Here is a 10,363-nt window from a genome sequence, read left to right as displayed (position 1 = left end):
GCCGTCCAGAAGGTGGCGGCTGCGGGGTGCACCCCGCGGCGGCGGCACGGCCGAGGGCCGTCTCCCGAGTAAGTTCTCGCGGCCCGCGGACGCGAGAGGCCCGCCGCCCGCCGCGGCCCAAGCCCCGCCCCGCCCCGCGCGCCTGCGCACTGCGCGGCGGCGGCGGGGCGGGGCGTGAGGGGGGGCAGCGTCGCCGGCGGCGGCGGAGGCGGCGGTGGTGCTTCGCGCTGCTCCGGAGCGGGTGCCGGCTGCGGGAGCGAGGGCTGCGCCGGAGCCTGACGGCGTGAGGTGCGCTGGGGGGCGGGCGGCGGGGAGGCCTGTTCCCGAGCCGCTTCCTGTCGGCGCTCCGCGAGCGGGGCGGGGCGGGGCGGCGGCACGACGGAGGAGCGGGCCTTGAACGCGTGTGCCTGTTTCACGCCCCCAGGGAGGCGGCCGAGCATGGAGGTGTTCCCGTCCCCCCTGGAGTCCGCCAAGTTTATAGCCGGCAACAGCAAAGATGTCTCCGTGGACGAGGAGGGGGCGCGGCGGGTGGCGGAGAGTTTGTTTGACAAAGCCTCGGCGGCGGAGTTCGGGCTGGCGGGGTGGAAGAGCCTCCACGAGCTGAACCCCCGGGCCGCCAGCGAGGAGGCGGTGGACTGGGTGTTCCTGGTGGACACCCTCAACTTCTCCTTCTGGTCCGAGCAGGAGGAGCAGAAGTACCTGGTGAAGTACAAGGGTAAAGCCTACAGCGGCTACTGGTCCCTCTGCGCCGCCGTCAACAGGGCCCTTGACGACGGTTAGTGAGCGCCAGGGGAGCGGCGCTGCCGCCGGCGGCCGGGCCGGGCCTCGCCTCGCACGGTGGGCTGCGGAGCCCCGCTGAGCAGCCGGGCGGGGGGCGCGCGGATGGGGCGAGCGATGAGCATAAAATGAGGCGCCGCCTTAGAAACGGGATCTGTTTCTGCAAACTGTTGCTGGCTCTTCTGATAAACCTGTATGTGCAGGCCGTCCCGCAGAGCTCGGGGGAGGTGGCTGGAAGCTCTTTAACAATGCCTTGTACAGAAAATACGTAGCTCGCGGCTCTGCTTGGGTTATGTCTTTTCCACTAAAAAGAGTTTAAGGAACGTCTGTAGTCAGCTGCTCTCGACTTCTGTTATTTCACCTGTGTTCTTAAGATAAACTGTGCATTTCCATGACAAATGAGAAAAAGAGGCTTACACTGAGAATCCTCTGGACTAATGTAGGACCAAAGCAGCTCCAGTAAGCCTGAACACCCGTATGCCTCCAAAACCAGTATTTTAGCACCCACTCTTGTTGCTGTCATCAGGAAAAAAATGTAGGTGTAGATGGAAGTTTTAATTAATTTCCTACATATTCATTTGTAAATTAAGGGAACGTTTGCATTAAGGTACTTCTTGTACACGCACAACGTGATTATCAGCTAAGGGAAAACAGGCCTACGCTGACTATACTAAGTGTGTACTAACCACATTTGCCAGTGTGTTATGTAAACCCCACACTCAAAGATGAAGACTAAGCAGTTGGGAAAAATTACGTATAAAAAGTAAGAAATGTTCCACAGTTGCATGTTGGAAATTGTTATCTGTAGAAGGAAGCACTGTGTGCAAACACAGATTTAGTTTTAAGCAGCTATGTGAGTGCCATGATCGCTGAACACTCAGTCGATTTTAAGAGTTGATAGACACTTTAGATCTTACTGTATAAATGCTCTCATCTGCAGCAGGCCGCTGCATTAGGTCTTAGGATATGTTATGGTAGCCTAAACATCTTATCTTTACTTTTCTGAAGGGATACCTATTACCAGTGCATCGTATTTTGCCACCATGACGCTTGACCAAGTTAGGCATGTATTTCGCTCTGACACAGAAGTGCCCATACCTTTGATTGAAGAAAGACATCGGGTGCTGAATGAAAGTGGAACAGTTCTGTTAGAGAAGTTTGGAGGCTCTTTTCTCACCTGTGTTAAAATGAGTGAGAGAAGTGCTCAGAAACTACTACATCTAGTACTGCAAAATTTTCCTTCTTACAGAGATGAAGCTGTATTTGAGGTAAGCTAGTTCTAACATGGAATTTCTTATTATAAGAATTTACTCCTTACTGATTGTGACTTAATTTAAAAGATAGCTCTTAAGTTGTCTACATAATTTTTTCTGAGAGGGTAGTTCAGAATTGATCTAATATTTGTGAATTGTTGGGGTTTTTAATCCAGGAAATGGAAGGTGAACAGAAACATTTCTGTCAAACTCAGTGTATTCAAAAGTAGAATTGCACGGAAATAAGAAGGAAAATTACTATTGTTTTAGTATTTTTGCTTCAAATCAGTAAAGATATTGGTCTATAAAATGAAAGGAAAATTAGACTGTAAAGCAGTTGATCTTAATTATGTAAATTGCTATGAGCCATACAGATAGGGAAGAAGGTTTTTTAAATAATGCTCTTGGACCACAGTATACTTTTTTGTTAAGCTGTGGTAAAATTATTGAGATTTCGTTTCTCTATCAGTCTAAACCTCTGAAAAGAAAAATCACACAGTTCATTAACAGTAAAAGAATCTTGATTGTCTTAAGTCCTTAACTAGTCAGGAATGTATTTCTAATGGCAAGAGTAACCTTTTTCCCTGGAGGAGAGCCATTTTTTTAATGTGCTGTCTCCATCTTCATCACTTTGTTGTAATTTATTTTGGTACACTCCAAGTTACCAATTAGATTACTATTAATTTGTACTCCTTACAAATGGATAATATTTGAGATAATTTCTGCCTGAGAAATCAGAATCTTTTTTCCTTTTTTTTCTTGAATTGCTACCAACCCCCCCCACCTGCATGTCTTACTTCTTTTACCTTGAGGATCTCTGCAGCTAATGAAGAGAATGAAACTCTGATAGAATTGTGAAATGTGCAACTACTGGGAAATCACACTATAACTGTTGTTGATTCAACAGGCATTGCACAAATTACTCCAGGGTAGAATTAACCCATACTTTTGTCAGGGTTGACAGTATACTGAAGCTTTTTGGAGCAGTTTTCCTGAAAGAAACTGATGGGAAGTACACAGAGGCTATCTGGTATTTTCTGTGTCTCTGGTTTTGCCTATACAGGAGTGATCTTTATTTAGCATTAGTGACATATGCAGCTGCTCCTGTGCTCGGTTCCATCTGCAGCACTGTTCAGCTGTTACATGATTGTGTCCAAAAGACTTTGTTCTAGTGACAGTGCAGCCTACACTAACAGTCTGTGCAGTCTTTTCAAGGTAACTCCCTGGAACACCAGTCACTGGAGCTTTGAACCTATTGCATTTATCACTTACATCTGCCCTTCAGTAGGTGGCATGATTTTCTTTTTCTTTATTCTTTTCCTTTCCTTTTCCTCCGGCTATGTAGTAAGGTATGTTTACATGAAAAATCAGAGGTTCTTTCTAACTAATCTTTGAAGCTACTTGTTTAATTTATTGGGGTTTTTTTTACATATAAGGTAATTTTTGACTATTTTTATGATCAAAAAGGAAACATCTTCCAAGTAAAGTGATAAATAGAGTATTTTCTTATCTTTATAGTGACTGTATTCATTGACGTAATATCTTTCATGAGATGATGCTGAGTGCTTTAATAAAGCAAGCCTTCCTAAAAGCAGCAGCAGACTACAGAATGAAAAGATGTTCCAAAAATGATCCCAGACTGCAAGCACTGACATAGTAGTAAAGCCTGTTGCATGAATATGGAAGCTGTTTTTCTGCTTTCACTAAGCGAGATGTGTATTTTGAAGGTGGGTGAAATAATGTAGACCAAGTTGACACCCTACTTTTTTTAAAAAATAAAAAAATAGTGTTAGCACCTAATGCGAGGTGACATGGATCACGATATCAACATCATTTCTATCGCAGCAGGTTGAGCTCTCACAGGTAAGACTTCGCTGAAAAGTCTGAGCTGAACTGAACTGAAAGGACGGTGAGATGTCCAATAGCAAGCCAGTGCTTTTCAGTAACTCTCCATAATAGAAATATATATGATTATAAAACAAATTCTACAGTAGAATCACAGACTACTACAGCTAGTCTATGTTCTGACCTTCTAGAGGGACTCCTAAAATTAACAATTCTTTGGCTATATGTTTTTCCAAACACATACACAAGGTATTTTTTCATAATTACACATTACTGAATGTAAATGTAGAAGTTGACGAACCTTTTTGTCCTTGGTGGATAGTTCATATTTCACTCCTGTGCTGAGTTTGAATCCTGACAAAAGTTTACATATTAGACTATGTTATACTCGCATATCAGGGTTTTCATGTTCTGACATAAACACAGCGGAGTCCTTTCTGAGCTTCCAGTCACTGACGTTGCGTGTATTTGTCTTTTATCTCCCATCACGTAGAACTGAGATGATAAAATTCTCATGATCCTCCTATTCTTTGCTTGTTTTTTACTAGCTGTGCTATCACATTTTGCTCTTTTTCCAACACAATACACCTTCTTTTAATATCAGTAGGTCATAATTAGTTATATTTCTTGATGCTGGCTCATTGTATTGGAGAAGAGACACCAGTGTCCCTATACGTGGTAGCTTTTCCTGGAAAGTGAGGGTGTTGCAGGGAAAAAAAAAAGTAGTGTAGTTGTATTGCCATCTGGTAAAATGTTCCATTTTTGGATAAATGATGCTATCTTTGAGCCACAGTATCATCCACCTAATGCTCTCCTTCTATTCTATTGAAAAGAATGGTGGGAAAATTTACTGGAAATGCTTAATAGTCTTTTTCATGTTGAGAATTTTGGATAAACTTCAGAAGCTCTGTGCGGCATAAAAAATTAACAATAATTGAAAGAATGACATTAGAAATCCATCTGCTCAGTGACAAGTCCCAGACAGTATTTTTCTTCAAAATTAAATTGCAGCATGAGATGAAAAGTTCCATTTGAATTCTCTCTTCCGCTGCTCTTGCAAAATGGTGTGGTGTTGGAGATGATCAGTTCTTTACTATGTTGGAAAAATCTTAATGCTTTAAAAGAGCCATGTCCTTGGTTTCCATTAGCTTCGGGGCAGTAGGAACTATGATGGGATTGGTCTATTAAAACATCACAAGAGGAAGTAAATAATTAAGTGGTGTTTTATTATTTAACTTACAAAATTGTGTATGTTCTCTAGAAATAAGTTTGTGCATCAAGTATAGAATGAAGCACAGGGAAAGAAGGAGTTGTCAGGATGTTTGCAGAAGTTGTTCTGTGAAATGTAGTTGGACATCTGGTTCTCAGTGTTTTTGGAGAACAGCATTTAATGACAAAAAATACGCTTTGCTCTCAGGAATAGTAGCACCTTGGCAATAAAGTAAAATTAAATTAGCTTTAAAAATGCCATTTGTAAATTGTGGTGATATGAAGGGTGGCAGGATAAAATTGGAAATAAGTTGAATCGCCACCTACGTATACTTCAGATTAACCATTCCAGTTACGTATTGTTGTTTAGCATGCATTGTCAAAAGTAGAAAATCTCATCTAGCTATAAAGGGAGAAAAAAACCATAACCCACTAATACCTTTTTTCTTAAAGATGCGGATTTACATTCACACACTGTGGTCATCGTAGAGTGAAAACCTCAGCAGTGTACAGATCACAGCATATCTTTAGTTTTTCCCCTTGTGAGTAATCACAAAAGCATATCAATCTTTGCAGGATTAGCACCAGCAAAAACGTTTATGACAAAAAATAGAACCATGCATAGTATCTAAGAAAATGTATTTGTGAATACACCTTCTCCTGGAATTAATTTCCTCTCTCCTCTTTAACTAGCAAGATGCACTACACAACACAGGAGCATTCATTAAAGTTTTCACTAGAATTTTATTTCCTTAACATTACGGATAAATTGATTAACAAATTGTTTTAATTGTCTAATCCAATACATGCCTTTTATGCTTCTCTCCTTGAAATAAAAGGTTGGATGAACTCTAGGATTTCTGAAAGAATTAGCATGTGCTGGACTCCAACTACAGTGTTTGCCAAGTGGAAGTACACCAACATTAAGGTGTTCTGAGATCCAGGTGGAATCTAAACAATTTTTATTCCACTGCAGTGACTTCTACTATGTTTTTGTTTTATTTCAATTTATTTATTAGCATTCCATATGATAATTGTTTGTGGTTCAATATTGTTTAGATTTTAAGGTGTTTTAAGAGTGTTGCACTTTTATTCTGTTTTAGTTAACTAATATGTTTCCTTAACCAAATGGTAGTTTGTGTTTCATAAAACAATGTAACTCTCCCTGTACATGTCATATGCTGTATTTATTGATGTTTCAGGTACTTAAATAACTTGTAAATTTCTTTCATCAGAAAAAAAAGGTATCTTTCTACAAACGGGCACAAATACTTGTGGCTGATACATGGAGTGTATTAGAAGGCAAAGGAGATGGCTCTTTTGATGACATTTCTAGTCTGACTATATTTGCTGACTACAGAATTCCTCAAGTGCTTGTTCACTTAAAAGCAATGAAGTATTCTGAAGAACTAATGAAGAAACTACGTGAAGGTTTGTTCCTCCCTTACTAGTATTGAGTAATCTTACCTCTTGACATTGTAGATTAAAGCTGCTTTTAAAATGCAATGTTTTGTCCACATAAGGGTTACGTGTTTGTTTTTTTGGTCCAGGGAACAAGGACTTCTTATGTAGTGATGAGGTAACAGGAAGGAACTTACTGTCTGTCAGTGATCTTGAATGAGATCTTAAGGTTACGTTTTTATAAAGATCTAACTGTTCCTTGAATTAAACGTTGATAAGGGGGGGATTAAAGAGATACTAAGCCAGTTGATCTCTGAGTTTCTGAAGGGCTGCTGTTGCCAAAAACACTTTTCAGCAGGAGTATAGTTTTGATTTTTGAGGTTTAGATAAAAGAAGCAATGATTTCTTCATTAGTTCAGAGATGATGTAAAAGCATGGGGATTCCTCTCTATCTGTACTGAACTGCTAGTGGCAAGCAAGGTAGTATTACAAGCGTCCATTTAAAAAAAGATTGCTTTAAATCAAGTGAATTGCGTAAGACTACAGTCTCGTTTTTAAGCACGGTTCCATCTTCCAGTACTTAATATGAAATTCAGGGAATAAAAACATAAACCAATCCCTTTTCCACTGTAAAATGACGGTATTTAGAGGTAGAATTGCTATTATGCAATTTTAAAATTACACAGCAAGATAAACAGAAGAGTGCAGTTGTCCATGGATCTTAATAGAATGGCCATATATATATGCCTACATATATCTATATATTAAATAGATCATGTAGACAATTTATCTTTTCCGTGAATTCTAATAAGGACATTCCTATCCAAGTCATTTAACCAAATGGGTCCCTTTATATTTTTATATATATAGGGTTTTGGTTTGTGGTTTGTTTTGGGGTTTTTTTTTGTTTGTTTTTTAAATCTTAGAGTTATCCTGGCAGAAGATATACCATCTCGAAATTGTGTTTGACTATCCTTTTAGTCTCCACAAGCAAAGAAATAGTCAAGTAATGCACAGTATAACCCAAACAGCTGTTACTTTCTTAAACCACTCTCTTAGGATGTTGTTTTACTTGAATGAGGGGTAAACTTGTAAGTGCATGTGGTAAAATGAAAGCAATCATTAGAAAATGTATAGCAAGACTGTTAGCAGTTGTAGTGTAAGTCATGAAAACTGCATTCCTAGAATAGAATAAATGTTGAGCAGGGGGGAAAAAAGCAAATTCGGGCCATCCTGGGGCTTCTGTTTCTTGAAAATAATTGGACTGCTGCCTCTTGTGTCCTGCAGGAACAATTTTCCAGTCTGGAGATAAGGAGGAGGTGGAGATCCGTGGCTGTTCGATCTGGTGTTGTGCACTGATCTGTCAGCACCTGCTGGAGCTCTACAAGAAGAAGGGTCAGGACATGCGTGAGAAGATCAATGCGGTTTTACTCGACTATCATCTTTGGGACTATGCCAGGGATCATAGGGAAGAGATGAAAGATACTCCGTTCCACCGAGTGCGGTGTATATATTACTAAGTCCAGTCTGATAGCTATTGCACTGATGCGTTATCTTTTGAATCGCAGTTGTTCTTTTCATAGGGCGGTTTGTCACAGACTCATTTGGAACAGGCTGAATCAAACAGTCATTTTCTGATGATGTGTTAACAACTTGCTTTCTTTTTTCTCTCTGAATCTTTCACTTGCCATGACTGGAGTCAATAGTGTAAACTTTGCTGGACGGTCCACGTTAATTCAGGTTGTATTACTCCTGCTTTGAGTTCTGCGTCTGTGTACGTACACGTATTTGCACACGTGTATGTGTGTAGGGACCTGTCCCTGCGTGTTGTAGCCCTGCAGGCCGGCGGACCAGCCTGCAGGTACCTTCTCACTCCCCCGCCCGGGCCGTCTGTAGCTTGTCCTCAGCACACGCTCGCCTCTGACGGCCGCGCTGGGCGAGAGCTGAACTATGGCGTTCATTAATAAACGGTGCCGTGACATCAATCGCGTGGAGCGTATCTGCCTTTTCATTGGAGGGTGCAGAGCGTCAGCCCCCCGGGAGCTCCCTCCCCGCCGCGAGGGGGGTGCTTGCGCTGGCGGCGGCGTGCTCCCGCCCGCCGGCCCGCCCCTTCCCCGCCCTCCTCCCGCCGCCGGGGGGCGCTGTGGGCAGCGAGGCGGCTCCGCTCTGCCGCGGGGGCCGCCGCCGGACGTTGGCGCCGTTGCCTAGCGAGGCGCCGTAAACAACGGCGAGACGCAGGCCGCCGCGGCCTGCCGCCCTCCCTGCCGCGCCCCTCCGCCCGGGGACGGCGGCAGCAGCCGGCGGCGCGGTGCGAGAGCCGGGGGACGGCCTGGCTCCGCGGCCCCGCCAGCCCGGGCGCCTGAATTCCGCGGCCCCGGGCGGTTCCCGAGACCCAGGCGTGATCCCGTTCCCGGCTTCTCTCAGGTTTGGAGTAAAAGGTGCGCTTCGAGACGCGGCAAACATGGAAAATGTACTGGCCCGCTCTCAAAATACCCTTGCCAGCAAAAAGCCTTCCAGTGTATTTGCTCCTGCTTTCGGGCAGCCGAGGGCACACGATGTATCGACACCAGCGTATTTCTGTGGGTTTGGCAGACACTTACTTCATATTCCCACATTCTTTTATGAAATAGTGAATAGGATTTCGCACTCTTTTCTTTTTTTTTTTTTTTTCCCCTGTGACTTGGTTTAATTTTTTTTTAATATAGTTTTAAAAGGGAGGGGTGAATGTCAGCACTTTAAAACAGTACTTGCTAGGGGATAAAAATAAGGCACCTGGATAAATAGAAACAGAAATTGATCAAAACGTGTTTTGAATCTGTAGTTAGTAAGTTCTTACAGTTGTTTCTGATCGCCATGTCCTTTAGGATATGAGTCTGATTTCAGTCTCATGCGTGGCTTATTTGGTTTACTTTTGCTCAGTTGCTAAAAATTGGGCTTTTCTTTTTTCAGTTTCAGTTTCTCAACTCTGGATGGCTGAGTTCTCAAACTAAATGGAATAAAATGAAATGAAAAAACTCTTCTCTTTGCAACCACAAGACAACTGTTTAAAGCTGTTCGTTTTCAACAAACTTGAATTTTGGGGGCTTCACTGATGAGTTCTGCCAGTTTGGTAATACAGCTTTCTTAAAGGCAATGTGTGGGAGTTTAGCAAGCAGGAAGTTCAGCAAACTTTCTCTTGCACTGCAAAGATTCTTAGAATTAGCAAAAAAAAATAAATGTTTGGCATCCAGCAGCATTTGGTACCTGTGAGGACTTTTGAAAGTTCATGAAAGACAGCTGTAAAGAAAGGCTGTTCCTTGGTATTTACAGCTCTGCTACTGTGCAGTGCTTATCTTGTAAGAATGAATACGCAGGGAGCAGTATAAGGAACCATGGTTACTAAAATATATAATTAATACAAAATAATTAGCTATATGCTTAAACATGCAGATTAAAATCAGAGGAATGTTTTATGTGTAGTAATTAGATACATTTAAAATCACACCTCCTTTGTAGGCAACACAACTGCTTCCTTTGTGCTTGTCAATTTACAATGGTTGCTGATCCGTAAGTGGAAGATGGTTTTAAAACACATGTGTGTATACGTATAACTCTTGGAGAAAAAGGTTTTGTTTGACTGATTTATGTTGCCTATGCAGCATGAATGCAGGAATAGGAAAAATGAGAGGATTCATTGTAAGTATATGCTTTATCAACAGTCTTTCTTAACAAGCTCTTACAATTTTGTTGCTTCAAATGGCTGTGTTACATTCAAATAGAAAATCAGGCAACTTTCAGACTTAACCTTAAGTCTGCTAGCTTGGAAGTTAATAGAGGCAAAATTAATTTATGAATTGATTTAACAAATTAAATTTATTAATTTTAATACAGCTGTTTTT

At 42.1% G+C, this 10,363-nt stretch overlaps 1 protein-coding gene across 2 annotated transcripts; it reads left to right on the top strand.

Moving 5' to 3' along the window:
• The first annotated feature begins 437 nt into the window (after positions 1 to 437).
• Positions 438 to 8,459, top strand: QNG1 (Q-nucleotide N-glycosylase 1). Of its 2 annotated transcripts, none has more exons than XM_059833937.1 (4): positions 438 to 775; positions 1,786 to 2,045; positions 6,320 to 6,515; positions 7,773 to 8,459. In XM_059833937.1, exons 1-4 carry the CDS (start codon positions 439 to 441, stop codon positions 8,003 to 8,005), a joined length of 1,026 nt encoding a protein of 341 aa, XP_059689920.1. In that variant the 5' UTR covers position 438; the 3' UTR covers positions 8,006 to 8,459. The 2 variants fall into 2 exon arrangements, with proteins under 2 accessions (XP_059689920.1, XP_059689921.1); XM_059833938.1 differs by having other exon boundaries at positions 710 to 715.
• The last annotated feature ends 1,904 nt before the right edge of the window (positions 8,460 to 10,363 follow it).

This window comes from Gavia stellata, chromosome Z, assembly GCF_030936135.1.
Source record: "Gavia stellata isolate bGavSte3 chromosome Z, bGavSte3.hap2, whole genome shotgun sequence".
Classification (NCBI taxonomy): domain Eukaryota; kingdom Metazoa; phylum Chordata; class Aves; order Gaviiformes; family Gaviidae; genus Gavia; species Gavia stellata.
The sequence above is the reverse complement of the archived record's forward strand: the minus strand, read 5'-3'. Positions and strand labels throughout refer to the sequence as shown.

Coding starts and splice junctions, on each gene's coding strand:
- QNG1 (XM_059833937.1), top strand. CDS start 439: ATGGAGGTGTTCCCGTCCCCCCTGGAGTCCGCCAAGTTTATAGCCGGC. Junction 2,046..6,319: donor GAGATGAAGCTGTATTTGAG/GTAAGCTAGTTC, acceptor TTCTTTCATCAG/AAAAAAAAGGTATCTTTCTA. Junction 6,516..7,772: donor AATGAAGAAACTACGTGAAG/GTTTGTTCCTCC, acceptor TGTGTCCTGCAG/GAACAATTTTCCAGTCTGGA.